Here is a 27860-nt window from a genome sequence, read left to right as displayed (position 1 = left end):
ATCAACTGTCAATCACTTCCTTGCAGGTGATTCACTTTCTTACGTAATACAGATCCATAAAAAGTTTGCTTGTGACTGGTGGTCTCATGGCCTCTCAATACCTTTTTCATCCAGAAGATCTAAATTAGCAATCATCAATTTGGCAGACTGACCTTGTCCATGCCAAAATTATCTGGGCTAACAGGAACTATATACTCTCTGCTTATATTACTAATGCACGTCATGCGTCTGCACAACAAACAATGCATTTTATCTAACTCTTCATTACTCTGTAGTGGTCCTACCACACTCAACACTTCTTGTAGTACATCAGTACTTACAGGATTACAAAGCAGCTTTACTGTACCTGGTGGTCCACTATCATGGGAACCAAACTTTAGTATGCATGTTTGCAGCTCAGTCGGTAACACCTTCACAATTGGTGCCCCTTGTGGCACTGTCTCACTTGCAATTGTTGTTTCCAGTGGAAACAAAGTTCCACTGGGTTCAATTGTATACCACAAAAGATTGATTCTGGCATGATGTTTATCATGAAAGTTTAGTCCGAGAATCGTAAGATAACCTACATCAACATTCAGTAACCCTTTCAAGTACTCTCCAAAAATCTTTGCTCCAGTGATACAGTTGAGCTGTGTTGTCCCTAATGATTTCATGTCATTGTCATCAGCTCCACATAACCTGTATTGTAGAGACCTAAGCCTCTTCCTGCCTAAGAGATCCAGATCGACCGACATGTGCAACCAGGGCTACTAAAAAGTTATGTTCCTTGCCCTGTGTTCTACCTAACAAGCAGCATTCTATTCCCTTCTATTAGGAATGGCTTGCACCGGGTGATGTATCCCATTCGTGTTTAACAGTCCCTTTTTTGGGTGATGTTTCCCTTGTTTCTTATTTCTGCATTTTTGTGATTTATGACCGACTTCACCACAGTCATAGAATCTGGTTGGCAACATTGCTTCTGCAGATGACCCTTATGTCCATGTCTGTAGCCCTTTACTTCAGTGGTGAATACTTGATGGTCATTATGCACTTTTGTAGCAATACTTGTTTCTTATAACAATGAGGCTGTTCTAATAACTTCACTCAGAGTAAATGGATTCTTCATCCTGACTCTGTGTGACACTTTGGTGGATAAACTCCTTAAGAAAACACTGACAGCCTTATTTTCAGCTCCACACAAGGTAACTGCACGAGCTTCTGACCTTTGTGTCAGCTCATACGTTCATGCATTAATCTTCTGGATTCCATCCAAAAAAAGATTCAACTGACCATTTGGCTTCTGCACTAATCCACTCAGTTTCTCTCAAAAAAATCTAGCCCTGTTTTCCTTTCGGTAGCACTGGCGCAAACCATCAGCCATCTTCTAGAATGTCCCTGCCTTGCTAAGTACCTCATGATACATTACGTACCTTTTAGCTTCACCCATGAACCATAAGTTAGCCATATGCAAACATGTTTCAATCATCCAATTACACCATTTGATGGCAGTTAACATATCTCTAATGAAAACATACTCTGTTGTTTTTCTGGGAAAAGTCATTAAATTTGCTGCTGGTGGATCCAGAGGAGAGGAGGGTGCACTTAATACAATCTTAACTTCTCCTGACCCTGATTGTAACTGCTATACCATGGCCTGTAAGGTTTCAACTTGCTTAAACAGGTCTCCATTTTCCCATTCATATATTTTTACTCACTCTGTTAAAGCAGTGACAGTTTCACCCACAGTAGCAGCACGTGCTTCCATCATTTTGAGGATTCTCCTACCACCATTACAAAAGAAACTTAAGGGAAAACTACACTTATATTACACACAACAATACAACAAATTAGTTCCTACAGCAGGTAATTGCCAACACGATTCTAAACAGTCTTGTGCCAAGTGCCCAAACCTTCTACAAGCCGGACGGAGTGGCCGTGCGGTTCTAGGTGCTACAGTCTGGAGCCGAGCAACCGCTACGGTCACAGGTTCGAATCCTGCCTCGGGCATGGATGTGTGTGATGTCCTTAGGTTAGTTAGGTTTAATTAGTTCTAAGTTCTAGGCGACTGATGACCTCAGAAGTTAAGTCGCATAGTGCTCAGAGCCATTTGAACCAGCCTTCTACAAAAGTCAAATGTACCTGTTATTGACTTAGTGTATGGCAACACACGACCTAATAAATTACAAAATCTCACTAGCTTTAAAGACATTTCCCTAGTATTTTGTCTGACCAATGACAAGTCTACAGGTTCCTGTGGTTCAACAAATGACACTTTGAAAGTAGAAATAATGTCCCTATGATTCAAAGGCCACAAACAATATCACAATCAGAAAGGCCAACAGAAAAGTGCTCACTCATCACACTGCACTGAATCAGGATTGAGGTCCAGACGGTGATTATGATGACGCTGCTGCTACGATAAGGGCAGCTGACATAAACACCACTGATACAACATTAGCAGAACAAGACTATTACATTAAAGTTTACAATCATGTATTCTTCTCTGTGGTGGCACCCAGCCTAGCAGCAGTGCAGTGCATGGTTTCAGAATGTGCTGATGCTGTCTCTGCAATCTATGTTATACCTGGCTGCCAATGACCAAATATGGCCTATTTTTCCAGGCTCCTCAGTGGTCTTCATTACTCCTTTATTTCACAAGAATGACTTTCTGGGCTTCAGCTTGTTGCCTTTCTGCCACGTCAACAGGCTCATATTTTTTCTTGTGAAACTTTTATTCTCTCCTGTGAGATTCAGCTGTGCTGTTAAAATGACATTATGTTTTCTGCTTGGAGAGACCATGTTGCTGAGTTTATGATTCAGGCCTCTCACTTGCATGAGGTGAGGCAGAAATCTTCTGGGTTTGTTCTGCTATGTGCAATGTAAGCTTCCTGACTGTTTGTCATTTAAATTGTGACACGGGACATTGGCCTGGCTTGATAATGGCTGGAGAGGGCTTTAAGAAAATTTTACATTTCCCCATAATACATTTCTGCTGTGTAACAGCCCTCTCAAGATGCTTGACAACAGGAGACATATGAGGTGGTCCCTTCCAAAACTGGTCTTATCCAAATTTTTTTACGAAATGAGTGAAGCCTACTTCGATTTTCTTCAGTACCTGGTGCACTGACTGATTAGTCTATACTCACTCGAAAGTTGTTCTTTACTGTAGAAATCATTAGCTAAAAATCGGTCATCGTTCCAAAACTTGTCTTATTTACTCCAAGTGTCGTTCCAATAGTCGCCTTATCCTACCAGCCAATGAAATTCTTCATATTCCAGTCAAAGGAAACGCACGATATTTTTCCCGCGTTTTTACAGCTGTTGTCAGTAAAGTCTGAAGACGTGTGCAGCTTTGTGACAAAATAGGATTACGATGGAAGAAAGAATTACTCCAGCTTCAAAAGGCAAAGCAAGATGCCATAAAAGTGATCATGCTTTATGGAAGAAAACCAAGGAAAAATATAAAAGGTAAGAAAGACGTCAAATTTGTGCAGTGTGTTTACATGACTGCTTTAGGCTCTGGTGTCAATGATCAGTGAATGTATAAAGGTTAACAAAACGGTGGTGGTGGCTGCTGAAAATAAATTTTAGGTGTTCACAAATTTTTAGTAATACAATAGACTGTTTGTGCAGATATTTTTTTTAAATTTATGGTGACGAGCAGTTTCAAAACTCTCAGGGCTTTATTATCTGTAGTAGATCGCCCCAACATTTACTCCATACAAATTTTTTGATTCAGATAAACCTCAAAGTGTGAAATAGCATTTTCTGTAACAGTTATGATGACGGTCTGAACAAATTTATACAGCTACAACCACTGAGAATAATAATAGTAGTAATAATGGTAGTAAAAATAATTATTCGCATATTTGAGGAGTGTGCTACCATCTAGCGGGATTTATGTCAATCAAATGAGGACATACATCTTGCAAATGTCTGTCTAATGTGCTGCCACCTAGTGGCATTGACGTAAGCTCTGTGTTACATTTAACAGTATTCAAAGAATTTAATAACTACTACATCCACAAGGTGTCAAAACTTTGGGTGATCACATGCTCTTGTGCTCTTACACAGCAGCTGCCACTGCAAAATGGGAATGTAACAATATTATATTCCTCTGATTTAATCAAACACCACGTAGGGCTTTTATTATTAGTGTCCTCTTCATGTCCCATTTACATCAGGAGCTATTTTCAGGCCATTATTTTTATTGTTACAGGCATGCGCCAATGAAACCACCACAATATCCACAATGCAGTCATAATGGACCAATGTACAAATGCAGGAAATTAAGAATGTTAGACATTCAACAGTTCTGTAAGAACTTCTACAGCTCTCCCAATAAAGTTGAGCAAGACACTTTTATACTGAAATATCTGAGAGCAGAAAAGCCTAAAAGAGACAGACGTGCAAAAGAAGGTAGCAGTAGGAAGAGTGTTGCTATTGAGTATTTTGTTAAACTTGCTAATACCGATAAATTTCAAGTAAAAGTGTGCCAAAAAACATTTCTCAATATTTTGCATGTCAGTAAAGATAGAATTCAGAGAATTGCCAGAAATCACTACCAAACCGGTGAAATGCCTAAAGAGAAAAGAGGTGGTGCTAGAGACAGGCCACAGTATGATGCAAAGAGACAATCTGTAAAGTCTTTTATTGAATGTTTGAAGTGCTGTGAAAGTCACTATTGCCGAGGAAAATCGTTGCAAAGAAAATATCTTCCTGGAAACTTAAGCATTGCAAAGTTACACAGGATGTATAATGCAGAGGTTCGTCATGATATGAATGTGAAGCGATGGTTCTTTCACAACATTTTCGCAACAGGTTACAACACCGGTTTTGGTTCACCTGCAAAAGATGCATGTTCTACGTGCATTGACCTTAAGGGAAAAATTGAGCATGCAAAGGTCATGTCAGAAAAGAATTTGATAATTATTCAGTTTAGGATTCGTAAGTCAAAAGCTAAAGCTTTTTAGGCAAAGCTGCAAGAAAAAAGGGATGATATGCTCACAATATCATTTGACTGTCAGAAAAATCTGGTTAATCTTAAAATACCGGATCAAATTGCCTACTACAGTCGTCAGATATACACCTATAATTTTACAGTTGTGATGGGCCATTCACATACTGAATTGACAGTACAAAATGTTTTCACATATACGTGGATGGAACATGAATACAAAAAGGGATCAAATGAGATATCCTCTGAAATATTGACAGACTTTCTAAATGTGATTTATAGAACGACTTTGTGCTGATGGCTGCGGAGGACAGAATAGAAACTCGACAGTGATAATGATGTGCTGCTATTTTCTGTCAAAAGTGAGTCCCCCAAATGTGAAGTGTAGTGAACTGATATTTCCCATTCCAGGACACTCCTTTCTGCCATTGGACAGAGTATTTGGACAAATAGAGAAGGACATTAGGACCAGGCCAGTAATTTGCAACCCAAAAGAGTATGAAGATATTTTCGCATCACATGCTCAGATTTCTAAATTGGGTGTGGAATCCACATTGAGAGATTGGAAGAAGGCTGCTGACAATATGATGAAAAAAAACAAGTAGCTGGCATTTCAAATTTTCTTCAGCAAAGCGGTTCATCTTGTGTAAAACATCTGAAGGAAACATGACAGTACAAGGAGAACCGAATTACAATGTAGACTGAGGTTCAGGAAGGTCTGTGATGAAGAAAGGTAAACGTTTGATGAATATGGATGTTCCACAAGTTGTGTCCTCAGGAGTGCCCCTGAATCCAGCCAAGATTAAGGATGTAGAGCATTTGCTACAAAAACATTTTGGATTGCAGTGGAAGGTGAATGAAGAACTGGTTTTCTACAAGAATTTGTTAGCGTCCAATACTGGAGAAACAAATTACTCCCGTGAAGAGACAATCAACGAATATTGTGAAACTCATGAGGATTTGACAGACTTAGTTATTTGAATTCTGCTCTATGAATAATTATGTGGAATCATTATTGTTTACTATGAACTGTGTTTTTAAGTTCTAATAAATGAGTATAAATTGAATGCATGAGCACTATCACAAATGCACAAAAAAAGTATATTCCTGAGTACATGAACTACGCACTTGCAGTGTGCTGCAACAAAACTTGTCTAATTGTGGATATACAGCAAAATGGCCATGGAGATCGCAACTGATCATGGTTTTAAATAAAAAAATAAATACAAGGTGGACAACTTTGCTTCCGCTGCTTTTTCCCCAACATTTGAGGCTTTACAAATTGGTTACACATGTAACATTCAAACTATTTTCCATTGCTGGCCACTACTTTCTCCCATCTTTCGGGCAGTGTACAAATCCCGCGTTGAAAAAATTGTTCATACCACTGATCTAAACAGGTGATGGTCAGAGGGAGCAATGTTTGGAGAATTCGGTGGGTGAGTAGGACTCCCCATTTTAACATTTCCTAGTACATTTTGACCTCTTTTGCAAAGTAGGGTCAAGTGTTGTCGTGCTGCAAAATCACTTTATCGTGCCTCTCACTATATTGTGGCTGTTTGTCTTTTAACACTCTGCTCAGATGCATTAATCGTGTTTGATAACTTGGTTTTAACACCTCATGGTACACAATGCTGAGCTGGTCTCACCAGATGCAGACCTTGATCTTGGAGCCATTAATATTTGGTTGCGCCGTCGACGTGGAAGCATGGCCGGGATATCTCCATGATTTCTTGCATTTAGGGTTATTGTAATGAACCCATTTTTCGTACCTGGTCACAATGCAATGCAGAAATCCCTTCCGTTTTTGCCTCTGAAGCAACTGTTCACAAACACACAAACGTCGTTCAACGTCTCTTGGTTTCAGCTCACATGGGACCCAAGTCCCTTCTTTCTGAATCATGCCCATAGCCTTGAGACATTCTGAAATGGCTTGCTGAGTCACTCCCACTAATTGTGCCAATTCTTCTTGAGTTTGACACAAGTCTTCACTCAGCAATGTCTCCAATTCTGCATATTTGAAAACTTTCTCTCTTCCGCCACTATGCCGGTCTATGATGTTAAAATCACCATCATTGAAGCATTGAAACCACTCGCGACACATTCTTTCACTAATAGCATCCTTACCATATGTACTTGAGAGAATTCAATGAGACTCAGCCGTTGTCTTCTTCATATTGAAACAAAACAGTAACACCTCCCACAAATGACGAGAATTAGGCTCGTAAACTGACATTTTCGGTCAAGAAAAACTTTATGATGCAGTCACAAATCGACTAATGTTTTAATAAGGTTATGTGGACCGAGGTCCAAGCTAACTGCCTAACATCTGCCATCTGTTTCTTTCGACTGCTACTTACCGTTGTCGCCACCTATCGGCAAATGTGGAAGCAAAGTTGTACACCTTGTAAATAAAACAAACTGAAATTTGCATGAACATTTTCACATCAAAAAAATTAATTTTAATTTTTGTCATTGCAATAAGAATGTGATTTATAAGGAGTGTACATAGTGTTGAAAAGCACTATTTTGTTGTTCACTTTTTTCACAACATAATGTTATTTTAGATTTGCTATTCTGTATACTTCAAAACATTTGTGACACAGTTAGCAAAAAATAGCATTAACGTAATAGAAAATAGGTTTCTTAATGAAGTGTTTGGTTCTGATAAATGATATTATGTCACAGATCTGCAAAGTGTTGCAATTATCATGTAGCAATTTCATTCTTCCAGCGGTAAAATTTACCCATACAGGAGGAGGTAACCATTCACCATGTAGATTAAGTGTTGAATAGCTGACAGGAACAAAAACAACGAATGAATATGTATATGAGTTTTCCTTCTACAGAGCTAACATAAATTCCTTTTTCCACACTTCTCTCCATTCCATGCCATTCCCAGTTCTTACATTTCACTCCATTATACAGTGAAACAAATCCTTGCATTCAGACCATACAACATGAAAATAAGATGGCATGACAGAGGATGAGGAACTGTGCATTTTAAATATGTTTGAGGCCCTGAGATGCAAAAAAGTCTAGCCCCACCTTGACAGACAAAACCATTATTGAACAACAGAAATTTGAAGAAAGGACATGAGATATGTATATTTCCAATGACGAGAGGTTGTACAATGGATAATGTACCACACTAGTATTCTGGGGAATGAGATTCCTGTCTTCATCCAGCTTCTAGACTAAGTTTTCCATGATTTCCATAAATCAATTAAGGCAATTATCAGAAAGATTCCTTTGAAAAACAGTATGGTTCATTTCCTGTTCTATCTTTTGCCTATCTTAGCTTGCAATTCATCTCTAGTAACCTAGTCATCAGGGAGAAGCAAAATCCTAATCTTTCTTCTTTTTCCTTTGTTTATGTTTCCATATCTGCACAGGCAAGAAGAGAACAGAAGTGTTTGAAATATTGTGTTAGAGAAGAATGCTGAAAAATTGAATGGTAGGTAGGATAACCAATAAAAAGCTGTTGCATCAACTTGGAAAGAACAGAAATTTATGACACAACTTGACAAAAGAAGGTGTATCAGTTGATAGGACACATCCTGAGGCATCAGATTCAATTTGATGTTGGAGGGAAGCATGAGGTCTAAAAATTGTGAGAGAGGCCAAAGCATTATTACAATAAACAAGTTAAAGTTGATGTGAGTGCTGTAGTTATGCAGAGATGAAGAGGCTTGCACAGGATAAACTAATGCGAGAAGCTTCATCACAGCAGTGTTCAGACTGGAGACAACAATGACAAGAATAAAAACAAGAACAACATTTCTGGAACTTCTAAGGAAGGGATGGATAAAGACAAAGAAAAATTTTGGAATTTTAGTTTATGAACAACTCTGATATACTGATGTCTTAACATTTCAGTTTTTCTAATACCAGAGAAAGTAAGAAACCTAATGTGTTCCAGAGATTCACTAACAGAATATATGTGAGAGAATTTTTCCTTCTCCATCAGTCATGCAATTAGGCACAAGAAGTCATGAAATTTCTCAGTGGCCACTTTACATATTCTGGGATCCTCTGCAGCAGTTTTTATGATTATGGAACTGAGTGTCATCTAACTTAGGAAACCTGTGTAAATTTTACACACAGCCATTTTTAGCATATAATCCAACTCTAATCCATTTAGAAGGACCTTTCACCTGCCACACTTAGCCACAATCACTTTTGTGAATCAATTATTTTCTTTGGAATTCCAGCTTATTTATTCCACAATTGCTACGTGTTGACATATCTTCACTTTAGGTTATAGCACGTTATGGGGACTGGCTCTGAAACTTATTTTGGTTGGTGGAATCATGTCTTCTTTCTGACAGTTTTTTTGTTTTTTTAATTCAGAAACAATTTTTTCAGATTCAATTAAATTTAATTATTTGCCACATGAATACCAATTAACAGTTATGACAATTGTTTTAATAATACAGCATGCAATTTTATAAGTTATTACTTTCATTTACTACATTACTAAAACTTTATGATTGCACATTTAATCAAAAGAAAAAGAAACCTACTGCAGAATTTGGTAATTATGCAAACAGTAGCATACAAAAAATTCTCATCCCTCCTAATTTCTTAGCTGCAGATTCTTTCTCTGGATGCAAAACAGAGAAAATGGAAAAAGAGAAGCATGTAGAAAGTCAAAGTAAGTCCTATAATACTCAGCTACAGTGACAGGACAGACACTACTCATCTTTGTTGATTAGTAGAAATAGTTTGCTGTGCATTCTGCTGGCAAGTCAATGAAGTAGAAAGTGCATGTCAGTATTAAGAAGAGGAATGTGATTAATGTGCGCACTAGTAGTAACATCTAGTGTGTTAGCAAGCAAGTGTTGAGTCTTTGGCTATGTGATAGATGGCAGTTGAATTGTATATTACTATGTGACTCATTTGTTTTTATACAGAAACAATCAGTCTGAACGGTGGTTCTGTCAATCGGAGACTTTTTAAATAGTTGTTTGTCTTCTGTGATTTGTGTTTCTCTGTCAGTGTGGAGATAATTTTAAATATATGTAGACATGATATTTCAAATGTATTACTCAGCTAGAAAGACATGAATAGATGAAACTGAAGGAAGTATGATGACAGTTACTTGAATTTTAGTTTCACGTGTACTACTGTTGGAAATGAATGACCACAATGTGTCATTTATTTCAAAGTCCTAGCTACTGGAAGCAGGGTTTTTAATATAATAAAAGGACATTTTGAGTCAATTAACATGGTAAACAAACTCAGAAAATACTTTTCCACAAGTCAAAAGAAATGAAAAAAGAAATCACTAAACAAGCGATGATTTCTACAAAGGCTCTTCTTTCATCTTACAAAACCACCTATCGCGTAGCAAAGAGCAAGAAACCTCTTGTCACAGCTGAAGACCTTATTTTATTAGTTGCTCTGGACATAGTATCAACAGAGTGACAATTATTGAACTACATGAAATAAATCAGTGTAACTTCTGAACAGTTTGTGTTAGGACATTCAAACTACACAGTTGGCTGAGGGACCTGATGGGAATTAGTAAGTGCAAGGAATCCCACTTTCTTTTGTATGTGTTTGTCAATAAGCAAAATTGGCACATTTGGGGGACTGAGAATCCACGTTTCACAATCAAGAAGTCTCTTCACCCTCAACGGATGACTGTGTGGTGTGCAATGTCCAGTCACATAATAATTGGTGTGATATTCCTTGAGTACCAAGCAGTACATGAAGGTTTTCAAAGATGATTTCATCCCCGTTATCCAAAGTGACCCGGATTTCAACAAGATGTGGTTCTTATAAGACGTAGCTCAACCCCATCGAAGCAGGAGAGAGAGTGACATCCTGGACGAGCTATTTGGTCGCTCTAGGGTAGGAGAGGCCACTGGCATGGGTCTGATTGGCCACCATATTCTCCACATCTGAACACATGCTACTCATTTTTGTGGGGCTATATTAAAGACAAGGCATACAAAAATAACCCCAAAACCATTGCTGAACTGAAAACAGCCATTCAGGAGATCATAGACAACATCAATGTTCTGCCACTTCAGTGGGTCATATAGAATTTCACTATTCATCTGTACCACATCATTGCCAATGATGGCAGGCATGTCGAACATGTCATAACCTAAATCTGAATATCTGTAGTGATGTCTACATGTTGAATCAAGTGCGTGCATGCCGTAGTTTGTAAAGAATTTACTTTTTTTTCATACCGTTCAATAATTGTCACCCTGTATTATGATGGGTGAGTCAGCTGCTAAGTAAATGGCAAGTGGGCCTTTGTTAGACAATACTATTAATCATCAAATACTCAATAAAGCTGACATTCATGATCAATTAGTTGAAAAAGTCAAAGGTAATGGTGATTATACTATTCAGTAGGATGAAGCTACAGTCAAACACAATTATGCACATCTAATGTGTTACATGTGGTTTATACATGACAACAAATTTTATGAAGATCTTTTCTGCAGGAAAATAATTCTTTGGACAAAAGCAATAGACTTGTTTGAAATACTACACTTTTACACAGTTGTGCAAGCTTAGCTTGTTCACGAGAAATATTTGAGTTCTAAGAAGTTTGTACACAGTGTCTTTGTTCTGCAGCTGGCATATCTTTGTGACCTCTTTGAAAAACTTAATTCACTGAATGTATCCTTTCAATGTAATTAGACCAACATTCTGGAACTGTAAGACAAAATTTCAGCTTTCTGAAAGAAAATACTATTGTGGAGGGAAAAGTCTGATGATAAAGACATAGGCCTACTTTACATTTTCCCTGCTCTTCGCGTGGTTTTAGAAGATAATGACATTCAGTTGAGTGACAAACTGAAGTATGTTTGTGGATCATTTAGCTGAGTTCAGTGATTAGTTTCTAAAGCACTTTCCAGAAGCAACTGATCAACACAATGGAATCAAATATCCTTTCAGTAAAGAATTTCTATCACCGCTTACCACTGAAGAACAAGTGTAATTTACTGATATTTCTTTAGACTGCACACTAAAATCAAAGTTAGTTTCCTTGTCGCTGCTTTAGTTTTGGGGCTGGGGTATCTACAAGTAGGTTACAAGATTGTAAGAGTTTTGATACCTTTTGCAGCCTCCTACTTATGTGACATAGTTTTTCAGCATTAGCAGCCATGAACATGAAACACAAATTGTGAATGAATGTGGAGAAAGAGATTCAAGTCATAATTTCATATCTTGTGCTGAAATTTGAAGAACATCCTTCTCTTTAATTTTGTTGCAAGGATAAAATGTAATAACATTACAAGTTGACTAAAACATTTGTGTCAACAGTTAATACAAATGAAATATCTACTCCTATTCATTTTTTTACACTCAGTTTTGTTAACCGACACACTGCGAAAGGAACTGCATGTGTTTATGTTCAGGTCAAGGAAGCCATGGACCCAAAAGTTTGAAAACCACTGTTTTCACCCATAACTCTAGCACACTGTGTGTCAGTCAGAAACTGTAGTGAGTGAAGTGTTATGAAACAATGCATGTGTAGTGTGTGCAGTGACTGATAGTGAGGTATGAGTCAACAGTGTGGCATTACATTATTTAATAAGTTATTTGAAAAAAAAGTATTGTATACCAGTAGTAAATCTAATGATTGTCCCTTCCTATAAGTCTGTAAATATGTGTGTATACGAATCAGCTTATTTTAAATTGGTCTAAACTTTTAAATATGTTGACATGTCCTATATCCTTGTAAAAAGAGATCTACGGATGAATAAAGCTGCTGCTGCTACTGCTACTATTACTACTACTATCTCACTCATTATAGAGGGATGCTGACTCAGTTTTTCAGGATAGCAAATGGTAAGTTGTGGTACAGAAAATGGTCCAGAGATCACCAGTGCATGTGTGTTTGTGTGTGTAGTGAATGAAGTATTATGAAACAATGTGTGTATAGTGACTGATAGTGAGATATGAGTGAACAGCGTGGCATTACATTATTTAATAAGTTATTTGTAAAAAAAAGTATTGTATACCAGGAGTAAATCTAATGATTGTCTCTAACTAGAAATCTGTAAACGTATGCGTATATGAATTAGCTTATTTTAAATTGGTCTAAACTTGTAAATATTTTGACATGTCCTATATCCTAAGAGAGATCTACGGATGAATAAAGCTGCTGCTACTGCTACTACTACTATCCCACACCTTCGCTAGTCAAAATCTGGCATTAAAAATTTCTTCCACTAACAGGATTCAAACCTATTTCCTCCGGGCTCAAAGTCACAGTATTAGTGACCTTCTTTGTGGAGATGGGTAATGTGGAAAGTATGAGGGGCACACAAATAAAAACTGGACATCTGTCACACTGGGACCATGGAATGGTGCCATTCAGCAGTAATCATCACACATGTTAAGACATTTATCTCACTGGGAGATGAGACAGTCAATTCCTGTTCTGTAGAACGCAGTAGGCTGCTGATGGATACACAACCACACCCACTCTTTCACTTCCTCATATGACTGAACCTGACATCCTTACAGGTCTTTTTCAGGCTGCCAAAGACATGACAATCACACAACAAAGGATCCAGGCTTATGGAGGATGCTGCAGTGTTCCCTAACCAAATCACTGAAATGTAGCCTTTGTCCAACTGTGGAGACAGGTGTTATTTTGCAACAGGATGATTCCATCCAACAGCGTTCCTGGGCCTTCTGACTTCACAACCTATCACAGTTTCTACAAAGTGTCTTCATAGTGCTGCACATTGATTGCAGTTTCATGCTCAAGGAAATCGAAGAGCAGAGGTCCCCTGCAGTCAATGAAGAAGGTCATCATAACCTTATCATAACTAGTGTGAACAGCTTATGACTTCTTTGGTGGGGAGATGTGGGATGGTTCCACTGCTGGATTTGCCATTTGCACTTGGGATCGAAATGGTGACACCATGTTTTGTCCCCTGTGATGAGACAGGACAGAAATGATGCATGCCCTTCCCCATGGCACCATAGCAGATAACTCAGACTGATATTGTCCATCTTTCGTCCCTCAGTCAGGTAACGCGACATCCACTGCACACAAATTTTGCAGTAATGTGAGTGGTCTTTGATGATGGCATGCAAGGAGCCTTGGATAATGCTGACCTAAACATGAATTTCACCCTCTGTGATTTGTCAGTCTCCCTGGATAAGGGCATCAATCCGCCCCATCACATCTGGAGTAATGGCTCAAAGAGGCTTGCCTTGGGCACAGATAATCTAGGAGTGATGTATGCCCTTCCCGGTATCTCCTTTTCCACTCATGCACGCACATCAGGGACATGCCACATTCACCGTACACAGCAGACATGCAAGAATGAATTTTGTGTACTCCAGCACCCTCAGCCATGAGAAAATAGCCACACTTCTCTATCCTTCTTTGCATGCCCCTATGTCAATAGCTTGGTGAACATATTAGACCAGTCCACCAACAACCAAGGTTATAACACAAAAACTGCGTGCACCTGTGATGTGGCACTATGCTGTTCCCCTACCACAGTGGTGACAGTATCAAATGTAACAATATTGGGGCCATCTGTCACTTGCAACTGTGTACTAGAGTGAGTGTTCAGTTTTCATATGACTGCCCTTTAGAGATCAAGACAACATCAAGAAGAAATTACTTAAACCTCAAAATCCACAGACAGAAAAAAACAAAACAAACAAACTAAGTGTAACTAATATCAATCACGGAGAACAGATGACAGGTGATGACTTAGAGGAAACAGGTCGAATAATACAGTACAAATGAGAGTAGTTGTGTTACGACAAGCTCAGCATCATTTTCACTCTTCAGCCTGTTGAGTTCTAAATGCATCAATTAAAAGGTGAGTATAGTTATTATTTCTATTCAATCCAGGACTTTCAGAATCATTCCAACACAAAAATTTGTCATATTTTCAATTGACTTGGAGTAACAGGTTATTGAAATTGGTCCAGCGCTTCAGAAGTATTTATGTGTTTAGGAGACCAACACTTGGGAACTTGATACTAGACTTCAGTTTTAAGTTGCCCACAGTAAGTCAATCATATGACATTATATTTTACATGTAGACTATGCCAATATGGTTCCTGTTTATAGGCTGTGTGGTGGATTTTTTAAGTGCCAAAAAGAATGGTTATTAATACCCAAGGAAGGTTGAAATGATGACTAGTTGAGTGTTGTGTGGTCGACAGGCATATAAACAAGACTAAAAACATTTCTTAGCTCTCAATGTCCTGCTTTGGCACCAACCAATACAAAAAACACTAACACACACCTACTTTGTCCCAGCTTTTTACATTGGTCCGGCACTGCAGCACAACTGGAGTGAGGCGCCGTCTCGGGGGATATTTGAGTGGAGGGAAGAGTAGCTGAGGGCTAGGAGGAAGAAGTAGAATGGGAGCAGGACAGGAGCAGGACAGTTATGTGGCAGGAGTGGGCTTGTCCTGACACATGCAGTAGTAGTAGTAGCAGTGTGTACACACAATGAATTGGAGTGGTGAGTTGGGAAGGGAGTGGGATGGAACAGAGGAAGAGGGAGACAGTACAGAAGAAAGTGTGAGTGTAAACTAATAGGGTGAAATGGGAGGCACAGGAGCAAGGGTGGAGAAGGGTGTGAGCCAGGGGTGCAGGAAATTTAGACCGGGAGGGATACAGGATCAAAGGTTGTCTTGCAATGGGAACCCCCCATCTATGCAATTCAGAGAAGCTGGTATTGGGGGTTAGAGAGAAGGGGAAAGGGAATTCAGATGGCACAGATTGTGAAACAGTCACTGAAGTTGAGCATTATCATGGGCTGCCACCAGATGAACAACTCTGCTCTTGGCCACAGGTTTGCAGTGACCATTCATTCAGGTGGATTACTGGTTGGTGTTTATGACCACATAAAAGTCTTTGTAAAATAACCTGCTGGTATATGACATAACTGCTTTCACAGGTGGTCCTGCCTCTGATAGGGTAGGGTATGCTTGTGACAGGTCTGGAATGGGATGTGCTGAGTTGGTGTGTAGAGTAGAGCTTGTACAAGGGTATGACCCATATGGAAACAGGTTAGGGGAATGTGTGGAATAAGGTGGGCAGAACAGAACCAAAGTTTCACTTTGCAGTGGAGAGGGCACTGATATGAAACATCCTAACAGATTAAAACTGCACCAGAACAAGACTTGAACTTGGAACCTTTGTCTTTCGGGGGCAAGTGCTCAGTCAGCAGAGTACTCGCCCACAAAAAGCAACTGTTCTGAGCTTCAGTCTCAGTCCAGCACACAGTTTTAATCTGCTAAGAAGTTTCATATCAGTGCACACGCCACTGCACAATGAAATTTTCATTCTGGAAACATCCCCGCCCTGTGGCTAACCCATGTCTCTGCAATTTGCAATATAATTTCTTCTAGGAGTGCCTCAGGTAGCTCAGTCAGTACAGCAATTACCTGCGAAAGGCAAAGCTCCTGAGTTCAAGTCTCGATCTGGCATCGTTTTAATCTGCCCAGAAGTTTCTGGACCAGAATATTTTGTAGGTTGGATGGGTGGCAGAAGACCACATGGGCATTCCTCCAATTCATTGTGTGCCACACACAACTCTTTGTGCCTGCATCATGGTGGGATCACTGCTGTCCATTCATATCCTGTCCCCTTGTTGCCTCTCCATCACAGCTCTTGGTCATCTTCCCTTCACCATTCCCTCCCCCTTGCTGTCTACTTTTCTCTCTCCTCATCCTTCATCCCAGTTGAGCTGCAGTATTAGAATGATGTAGCTATCATGTGTACACATGTTTTGTATTAGTTAACTCCACAGAAAAAGTTCAGCAACATTTTCAGTCTAATTTATGCACTTATGAGTGATCAACACCTCAAACAGATGGTGAGTGGTTACCTTGACTCCTCACATTATTCATTTTCCACCCAGGACTGTCCAGCATCACAAGAGTATCATAAGCAATTTATTATCCCAAAATGATGGACTCAAAAGTGATGTGTTGTGTTTTTAATAAATTTTATGACAATGATACAATATTCCACACACATATTTCATTTGAGTACACCAATTAACATGGAGTAAATGAATCTCTTTCATAAAGTAGCAAGCAGTTCTCTGACAAGTGCATGAAAGAGCTATGATGGCTTTCAAAGTGTTCATCAAATACAGGTTTAACACAGTCAGAAGAGATACAAGTAGCATTGAAATTTGGTTGCTCAATAAATGTACTGTCAGTTACATTTATACTGTTTACAGGAGAAGCTAATTCCATTGTGACAGCACCAATTTCTAAAAATCACATTGTGTTTCAAAGTAGATAGAAATGTTCTTTGCAAAAGACATTCTCAGCTTTACATTGTTCTAAATGTATGATGTGCTGTATGTACTTTTTGTAATTACCATGTGTCTGACATATACAAACCAACAACAAACTGCAATCTGTTCCTTATGACTTGCCATCTGTTTTCCATAGACTGCAGTGTAATTAATTTAAAGGAACTTAAAGATGGTATGAAGTTTTTATCAAATGGAGTGCTCATCTTGCTGAACATTCATGACTTATTGTGAAACTGTGACTCAAATGCAAACATTTGCCAGAGCAGGTATTCTCTTTGAACTGAAACATTCAGAAATGTCTACTGCTAAGGAACACTGTCTAATACATCGTGAGTGTTCTATTTAAATAGTGTTGCATGTATTGCACTGCACAATTCCTGTCCCAGCACCTCTCAGGAGTGATGGTTTTCTCTGTACTACAACTTCCTAACATAACGTTCCTCTATTTTGATCTTTGTATTTGCAGAAGGAGACTTATGGCGTCAAAACTGACATCTGTTCTAAGTCAATACTTCATTTCAGTGAGAAAAGTAAATTTAGCTACCACTTTTTTTTTTTTTAATATCTAAATTTTACTCCAAAACTTATATGTACAGTATTTGGGAACACACCGCCGTGTCTGCCCCTGGAAACTACAAATATTTATGTTGTCATAAGATAGAAGTCATCAAACGTGTTACTGGTGCTACAGATGTAATATTTATTGCTGATAAGCATGATGCAAAGTTAAAACTCCTGCCATACTTTTATTAACATAAAAATACTGTCCCTCAAGCAAATGCATCATATTTCACCAAAAAATTACTATCTCACACAGCAATATCATCTTCACATATATTACACAATAACTGAAAGGAATAAGAAAAATTATTACTTACATCATATTCCTTCACACAATCTTGGAAAATTTTAATTTCACTGGAGCACATTGCCTGATCAAACTCATTTTGCTTCAGGCATGCTAGCATTACTGCCATTTCTTGTACACAGCTAGCCTCTGAAAAACATGTAAGAAATACATATGATATCAGGTTTCAATTAAGGGGCTTGGTGTAACAACATGTGAAGTCCATTTTGGTCAAAAATGAGTTATGGCATGCAAAGTTTTACACTTTTCAGTGTGCAATGATCAAACTTCATGACCTACAGGCAGAATGATACTTGTTATCCAGCAGATTCCAGGGGAAAGCACAGCATCAAGCACAACTGGGTCAGTGAAAGTGATTTGTAAATGTGAGACACTACAAACAACTGAAAGAGTGCACAACAGCAAGAAAGATAGTCTCAAAAAGGTTTATTTGCCACTAAAGCTCAGTGATAAATACAAGTACACATTGTAGCCTACTTACAGCAACATGGGCCTGATGTACTTAAGCATTTAAAAGCTGAAAGTTGTAAAAAGAAGAGTAAGCTGTGATTTTTATCATCATAGGTATTTCAATGTTAACTTCAATATTTCATTTGGAAGACCAAAGAGTGATACTTATGAAGAGTTTGATTCTTTAGAAAATTAATCTTGGATTCTGCAGGCAATTTTAAATGTATGACTCTGATATATAGGCTACTGTTGGAAATTACACGAAGCACAGATGTTCATGTAAACAGAAGGTGATGCCAAAAGGTCACTGAAGAGGTTGTATCTGGCTTACAATGGTATCTAAGGAAAGTAGTTTCATCTGATTATTTTCAGACAACTGGGATTTATAAAACAAAAACAGTACAGTGATGCACTATCTGTTTAGCTTTACATCAAGTGGAAAATTTCACAAAATTTCGCACTATTTCCTGAATGAGGCCACTTTTTCTTGCCATGTGATGGGAATTTTGGCATTATGGAGAAGAAAAAACAGGTTTTCTGCAGCCTTTATACTAATGAGGAATGGCATTCAGTGATTATGAAGACGCAATGTTTTCTCTGTTGTTCCAGTCATACAGAACATGTTCAGAACCTTCAAAAAGTACTTAAAGCTGATGTTTAAGACAAATATGAGCATAATGTTACATGTGTGTGCTCACCTCCAAATCTTTGAACATGGTACACTCTCTGGTCATCATTATTGTGACACTGTACTCCTCCCCTTGTGCATCTTTCCACAAGTGCATTCAGCCCCGACTTAATTTTTATGAATGACAATTTGTGACCCAATCAAACTGCACAGGTGGAGGATCTCTTGGAATGAGTGAACATTTGGTGAATGGATTAGCTTTCCCATTACCCTGACTTAAATCCCATCAAGCACATTTGGGATGCATGCACCAACAACCATCTATCAGTTGTCTACTCCACTGGTGGAGGAATAGAACTCTCTACCACAAGAACTCCTTATCAACTTTGTGGCCAGCATGGGAGCACATTGTAGAGTATGCCTTTTTATCATACACTGTATTAAGAATCACATGCCACCTTTTTTGATGTCCGGGGGCCATCATAAATCACTATGACTTCAGTGTAATTATAGCCTTTGAATGAAAGTGTCATTTCTGAATACATATGGTCCAAGTTTTATTGAGCTTGGTTATTTGGCAGTGACACAACATGTGAAAGTTACTTTCATCCTTCAATTTTGCTTATCACTGTAAATCCCATCAGCGAACTTCAAGTTTTATAAAATGTAAAATGGTCAGTAATAATGCTGGATAGTTCTCTGAATAAAAAATCCTTGACATGCAGGAGTATTTTCTATGAACACACATTAAGTTTATTAGCACTGAAATACACACTTTGAACTTCATGTTAAATAATTTTGCAGTGAGGACATTCTACATTGAAAACTGAGGGGCTATACAGAGTAATGATTGTAGCATTGAAACAAAGTTTTACTCCATACTCAGAAAAATATACATATCCTATTGTCACTCTTAAAAGAATTTTCATTCCTGGAACAAATTTTAGGGTTTGGTTCACTAATCAATCAAGCATTCTTGAGGTACCAGTTCTGAAATACTACTGGAAAATCTTTGCAGATTGGAAGTGAAGTAGAGGAGCAATGGCAGATTGGCGAAAATTTATTGTCCTAGTGCTCTCTTGGAGTCACTGGTGTAACAAGTGAGGACATCAACTCTGGAAACCTGTAGCTTCCTAATAAGTTCAAAAAGATAAAGCAAGTTTAAAAATAAATACTGACTTCATTAAGACACTAACTTTAGAAGAGTTTGTAGTAAAAAGTTACCACTGCAAGGCTGTATTAAGAACCATCTTCCTTTATATCAGTTAAACTGAAAAACTTTCATAAATAACAAGTACTACTAATGTTCATCTTTCTTGTTGTTACATACATTTATGCACATTATACATAAATTTAAATATTATACATACTTGATGTTTTGTCTCCTTTCCCTGACACACTTCCTTTCAGCTTCAGGGGTAAAATCTCTTGAAAGGGAACAGGTTCCATTTGTGGCCTACGACCCGGACCTTTAAATAACGCTGTAGTTAACTTCATGCCTGGTGTCTGACAACCTGTGCATGAAAAGGAGATAATATGTAACGTGACTTTTTAGGTTTCCTCAGTGTGACTGATAGCTGGTATGCTTTTAGGTTCCCAGCTGAGTCAATAATTTCATTTCTGCACACAATATTTCAATAACTTGGTGATGGTATAAGATTGGTTGCTGAGCATGAGGTCTATGTCTGGTTTGAGTGAAGGCAGTGAGTATACATAAAAGGACTGTTTAAGCAAATGAAGACGGTGATGTTACCATATTGTGCTAAAAAATGAGATGATCAACTCTGAAATAAATCTAAAAACTTATCTTTATTTAGAAATTAATGCAGTATTTGAAACACAGAAATAGTGTATGTAATCTCTCATGTTTTTCAGCATGTTTGATTAATGGTGAGCTTGTGTGTGTTCTGCCAAGTTCTTGTTTCCATTTTATGCATAATATTTCAACATTTGACCCAGTTACTTTCTTCATGCTCTGCGAATTTTGGTGTTACATGTACTAACTGCCTGGATTCCAACCAGACTGTGAACTATTGTTAGTCCCACACAGCTATTTACAGCTGAGTGACAGGATCAGTTACCTCTCCTCGATGTGTTGGTTAAGAGAAGAAATGATGAATCCCTTGGTATCAATGCATGTAGCCTCTAAACTAGTAGATGAGTTATGCTATTTGGGTAGCAAAATAACGAATGAGGGCCGAAGTAGAGAGGATATAAAATGCAGTCTGACAACAGCAAGACAAGCATTACTAAAAAAGAAGAATTTTTTTAACATGAATATAAATTTACATGACAGGAAGGATTTTCTGAAGATATTTGTCTGTGCCCTTAAATGGAGTCAAATATGGACAATGACCAGTTCAGATGAGAAGAAACTATAAGCTTTTGAAATGTGGGATTACAGAAGACTGCTTACGATTAAATAGGTAAATTTAATTCCTAATAAGAAAGAACTGAACCAAACTAAGGAAAAAAAATTAAAATTATGGCCCAAGTTAACTAAATGAAGGGATCAGTTGATAGGCAAAGCTTGAAGCACCATGAACTGTCAGTTTGGTAATTGAAGGAACTGTATATGTTTGGGGAGGGATCTTCAGACTGAAAACAACAACAACAACAACAACTACTACTACTACTACTACTATTACTTCATGCATTCTATTCACGACTGTGATGGAAACTGATTTGCAAGATGAAATTATGTATATAACCACACACATCTATTACTTTATAAAGCAACTTCAAGATTAATCATATAAAAACCTTTAAGTATTTTTTACCATTACATCTAATTCTTCACAATGATAATATCATATGAGAATTGCAGTGACTTATTTCTACGTTTTTCTGTCAACTGCAGCAATAATCGTATCCAGCAGAGATTTCTGCTTCTGTTGCTCCATAAACCTAGTCAAGAAAACTGAACAGATTGCAGTAGTACTGATATTTAAATCAAGTCATTAGTCAACATTATTTTCATACCTTTTTCTATGCTTAAGGTGTCTGCTGATATGGGATTTGGAGCAACATTCTCCTGATGAAGTACTTTTATTTATTATTTTTAGTTACGGAATCCAAGGATGTCAACTGTTTTTCAATTTGCATATCTGTCAGCTTTACAACAATGGTTTATGTTTAAAAAACTGGTACGTTGACACTCATCTTCAGTCTCACATGCTATAATAATATTAAATATTTTAAAGAAACAGTAATGTTAAATAATGTGAGTGGTTTCAGTTATTTTCACTTATGTAAGACAGCATGGACAAAGTTTTTAAATAAACCAACAAATTTATTGCATAAGTTTTTTGTTTGTACATAAAAAATAGGTTTCTTGCTCCTCTATGATGACTGTTGGTCGGTCAGATCTGACTGCAGTTTCCTATAGGGCAGTAGATAGATAAAATTATCGCAAAAAATAACACTCTGAAAACTCTCAGACATTTTAAAACTTAGAACTGTGACATTTATTAGGAAAGTGTAATGGTCAAGAGGCAATGTCAATAGTAAAAGCTGACAGACAATGATGTTTCCCTCTCTGAACTGGATACAATATTAACATAAAAGTTTTTGGAGTATAGTGCTGTGTCATAATGTAAAAAACTATACTAGAGAAACCAATATGTCAATCACGATTACAGTGGTGAAACATTATTTCTTTAGTATATGTTTTTATGTGGTGAAACATTATTTCTTTAGTATATGTTTTTATATTATGATGCAGTATGATACTCGGACAACTTTTATGTCAACTGACTCTGGTCACGGAAGCCCATGCAATTATAATGGTTATAGACTGTTTCAAGAATAATCACAGTGGTACGAGTCTATGCCCTTGAAAGTGTCATTCATAAGCTGCTACAATATGTTGTACTTCAATACAGTATTGAAGAACATTGGTGCCAAGTGGGTGAAGGGGGTTGGCATGTAGTGCCAGACAAACAGCCAGAAGTACGAAAATATCTTGCTAGAATCATTCAACAGCCACGATCGCATAAATATTTTTTTATTAAAGACAACCAGTTTTAACAAACTTTGCTGTTATTTACAGGACTTAAAAAAGCTCTTCATTATGAAACGAGTTCATTTTACATTGGACTTGATGCCACATTGTCATGTGGATAAAAATCAGCACATTATAAAAGATTTGTCATAACTAAAATATTTAAAAACGTAATGCACCTAGTACAAATGGCCATGTCCATTTATATATTGCTCACAGTTGCTTATTACATCACAAATATTGTAGTTATGACAATACTTTAATTATGTGCTGATTTTCATCCACATGACAAGCTGGCATAGCACCTGAAGATGACAGAAAATTCTGTCGAAAACAGTTGTTTTAAATAAAGAAATATTTATGCAGTTTTGGCTGCTGAATGTTGTTTTGCAAGTAAAACAGATCACTCCTTTGGTCTTCTCGAAACAAGAAAATTCAACCAAAATATCTTTATTACAGCTCCCTGCTGTCATTCAGTACAGGCAAGAGAAGCTGGCTCAGGTGTTCAGCAGCTTCCTGCACGTGTGTGTGTCATCCCGTAATGCTGACAGAGTGCAGCGGCTGGCTGAGTGGTAATGTGTGATGCAACAGCCTTTGTCAGTGAGAACTCCAGTCCCAGTGGCTGGCTACACCATCAGTGTGTTGGTATGACTCGCCTGTCGCAGTCCAGAGGTGACATAATGGCCATGATCCTCTGCTCTGCGAGGATGGCCGGCAAGCTGCTTCCCGGGGCCGGTGCTAGCCTGGTGATATGGTAGCTACAGCTCCTGTGGTTTCAGGGCACTGCTCTATCACACAGTTGAACTGTGGTCCAAAAACAGCATTCCGGATGTTGCAGCAAGTATCAAAGCCCCGTTGTTGTAGAGTTGTGACACTAACACAAGTGACTTTAGTACGGAATGAATAGGTATTTATACACTTTCAGGTTGCACTTGCTTGAGCTTTGCTGTGCCTTGCGGCACTTATGCTGAATACACTTTGCAGACTTATGCCAAACACTTCTGCAGCTGACGGTGTGGAAGGTCTTCTACCTTCTTCCTCTCACGTACTGCTGGGTCAACTGTTTCCACACCTCGCCAGGCCGGTTCACCTCACAAAGTTGCAACGATTCTGTTGTACTTTGAAAAAAAAAAAAAGCATAAGACCTGAGCTTGCCTGTGGATGGCACTGCTGCAGTTCACTTCTTACTCTGCATGTTTCTGACCAAATACAGTCGGTGTGCTACATTGTCCTCCTCTTTAACAAGATCTGGTTCCTTGGGTCACATTAAACTAGATTATCCTTATGCAAAACCAGAGAGAGAATGTCTCTGGCAGATAGCTCTGACCCATCTTCTTTCTTTCTTTTCTTTTTGCCAAGATTACTTTTATCATTACGTTTTCTTATGCACTACTAATCCTAAGTTCTGTCTAGTACTTTTTAGCTTAACTTATAGTTGTAGTTCCCTCTATGCCTCCTAGGCTCTGGGAATTAAGTCCGCCATGATTTGAACAGTGGCTGGTGCGAACTTCGTCTTGTGTTTCGCTTCTTGTACATGCAAACAAGGGCTACACTTAGCAGGGAAACTGTCATGTTACCTGGTATTATTACTGTCAATGTTATTCCTTTTTGGTACTGGTTCTCCCTGTACTCACCCACATGCTGCATCAATGTCTCCACAGGGACTCACCCCTCGTGCTTGTTAATGAGTTTGTCAATGACCGAATTAACTTGGGTCTTAAACTCTGGTTCAACACAGTCAAATTCGTGGCTGGCAACACCTCCATTAGGTTCCTCTGGACAATACAATAAAGGCTGCGTAACACTCAGCTGGGTTACTCCCATTGTGGCAGGTAACGGAAATTAGGCCTCACTATTTCACAAAATGTCACATTTACTAATAATCCACTCCTGTCTAGCTCTAACATTTTCACTATTGTGAGCTTCCCCTGTTCAAAACAACTGGCTACTATCCTGTTACTTTATCAAAGGTAGAGTACAAGCAATGTGTCTCAACTTGTTGGAAGTACAGCTCAGGCCCAGTCACCTCTTTTCTGTGATCCATCTCTGCTTTCTGACTCAGCAGTAACTTCACTGCATAGAAGTTCTGACTTCCTCTCACTACCCTCTTTGGACAACTCTGCTTTTCCCATTTCTGCATTCCTGTTCTTGTCCTCTGCAATCAATAAGAATTGCTGCACTTTTACCCTGACAAACTTCTTCAGCACCTCCCATTTAATGGGATGTGTGAGGACTACCTAACATTGGTACCATAACTGCTTCTATTCTACTGACATGTACACCTTTGCTCCATTGAACCTTGTTTCTACCATAGATTGGTTAAAATACAAAGGCAAGTTTTCAATACTAGGTTCCAAGACTAATGTTAATTCTGGTGGTTGTTCTCTTTACACTTTTTGTAGTCCCTCCAGCTAATGATCTGGTGATAACAAGTTTACTCCCAGTGATCCTCACACTGTCATGCCTCCTGATGTACCTGACCTGAGGGCAGGCATACACATTACCCTTTCCTCAACCTAAAGTCCTTAGCTGCCCTGCAGCAGTTCATCTCACCTACATTATACCTTATGCTATACTTATATCTAACAAACACAAAATGTAAATCTACTCTTAATCCCAGATAGTAATGTATAAGGACTACTTTTCATTGGTTCATCCAAAATTTCTCGCTTGCTCTTCTGTGCCTTATTTTCCACTTTCCCCAACCAGTCCAAATCCATAAATCGTGGAATACCTTCTGGACTACCTCGAAATGGTTTCAAACATTCCACTAGTAGAACTTGTTATCCTCATTGACATCTGCATCTTGACATACACCTGTGACATGGTTTCCAGCACTTGATATGACCCTTGATACTTTGCAAAAAAAAAAAAAAAAAAAAAAAAAAAAAAATTCATTTTCCCCTTTTGGAGCATAAGAAGTTGATAACATTACCCATTGGGCAAACTTGTATTGCAACATTCTCGCTGCACAGTTCACTGCTTTTCTAGTGCTGTGATATTAGCTTTGCGCGTCCTGTTACATGTTTCCCTTAAATACATGTTTCACCTGGAATAGTCTGCATCCTATAGTAATCTAGCATCTGTCCTATTAGTTCTATGCACTCTCTCTTTTCTTCCATTAGCTTGAGGATGTAAAGGACTCATCTTAATAGTTTTCACATGCAAAAGCTTACACAAATCCTTCAACAAATCCGACATAAATTTGGTTTCCCGATCTGTCATTGTCATCTCACATACCCTGAAATTCAGTAACCAATAGTTTACTAACGCCTGCGCCATTGTTGCTGCCTGTTGGTTGGTCTATTAATTGTGAGTGCATATTTATTTCTTGCAGGTGTTTTGTTGAAAGGACCTAAAACATCAATCCTGAGCAACTGAAATAGCACTAAGGCTTCTGGTAACCTCTAATGGTATGCTCGTCTGACACAAATCCGCTCTCTGTACACAATGTATGCAATTCCACACACAATAGTCGATGTCCGACTTCCTATTCTACCACCATATCTCTCTACTACTCTCCTGTTGATAGACCTATTCAGGGTGAAGCAAAATTCACGCACTCGGGCTCCGCAGTGCGACACCTCGCATGCCAGTAATAAAAAAATCTCTCTCCCAAAATTTTGTCTGGTGAGTACATCAGGCAGAAAATGGACATTAAAGAGTGACAATTTGGCAACACTGTAACCACATGTATGGTTACTACCTCTGTTAGCACATATTGGTTGTACTGTGCAGTTGGTGCAGTGTATAAAAGTTTTGGGTTAGCGCGCAGGAGGTCGAGGGTTTGATCCTGGGCTGTGGCATACATTTTTTATTTGGTAAATGTAGTCCAGGTGTCATGGTATCTGGCATCTTAATCATCAACAGCGATTGCAGCGGGGTCCTCTAGAAAACATTTGCACTTACATACTACAATTGTAGAAATGGAAGAATGGTCAGCTTTGGAAGAAGCCCTTTCCACATCGTGGGCATGAATTTATTCGCACCACTTCATCTACTAGATGCGAAACCTGTTTTCTTTGTACCTTCCTCCAATGGTCCCATAGATCAGTACCAAACATTATTCTTGCCTCGTTCAGGTCCATTACAATTCGTTAGGGCCTTATGTTACCAGTAGGACAAGCAATGTGCTTTGTGAATAATGTCCAAACTCAGTTACTATTTGTATCTGTTATCACCATGGTTCCACTAATTATGCCTTTCAACACTGAGTCTGGTAACCGCATGCTGTTTAGTACGTATCTCAATGCATTACTGTTATTATTATTATTATTACGATTCTATCGATAGGATTGAGAAAACATCACCTCTATTACGGTTAGGGAAACAGTGTGATTCGAAACCAAACAATTCACAATTATCGGTGTCAGGATGAATCATGCAGATCAATACCTGTCAGAAGGGTAATGTGCATTAGGTGGAACAGTGCACAGGACTGATGGAGTGTTTATACTGTATGCACTGTCCACCAGACAGGGACTAGTTGCGAGCAGAGTAAAATGCCTGTGACAGACTCCAATGTACATGTGTACACGTATTGAATTTTCTCATTGTAAATCTCTAAATCAGTGTGGCAGACATATGGCACAGACAAATGATGTATACATGGATATGCTTCCTGTCCTTGGTGCATCTGATAACCGGGCTGGTGTTGCCACTCATATGCTGCTTGATATCCTTGT

At 38.4% G+C, this 27860-nt stretch overlaps 1 protein-coding gene across 4 annotated transcripts in view; it reads right to left on the bottom strand.

Annotated features, from left to right (window-relative positions):
* Window positions 1-27860, bottom strand: part of LOC124793395 (coiled-coil-helix-coiled-coil-helix domain-containing protein 1) — a 69497-nt gene that overhangs the window by 15447 nt on the left and 26190 nt on the right. For 3 of the 4 annotated variants that reach the window (XM_047258017.1, XM_047258016.1, XM_047258018.1), the window contains exons 2-3: window positions 20543-20686; window positions 18105-18223 (exon numbers count right to left, since the gene is read on the bottom strand). In XM_047258017.1, coding sequence (XP_047113973.1) covers window positions 18105-18223; window positions 20543-20669 — 246 coding nt within the window. In that variant the 5' untranslated portion in view covers window positions 20670-20686. Of the gene's footprint in view, window positions 1-18104; window positions 18224-20542; window positions 20687-22154; window positions 22282-27860 lie in introns of those variants that run through there. The other variant, XM_047258019.1, reaches the window with a different exon arrangement.

The sequence above is a fragment of the Schistocerca piceifrons genome, chromosome 1 (genome assembly GCF_021461385.2).
Source record: "Schistocerca piceifrons isolate TAMUIC-IGC-003096 chromosome 1, iqSchPice1.1, whole genome shotgun sequence".
Lineage (NCBI taxonomy): Eukaryota > Metazoa > Arthropoda > Insecta > Orthoptera > Acrididae > Schistocerca > Schistocerca piceifrons.
This window is presented reverse-complemented; position numbering and strand designations above follow the sequence as displayed.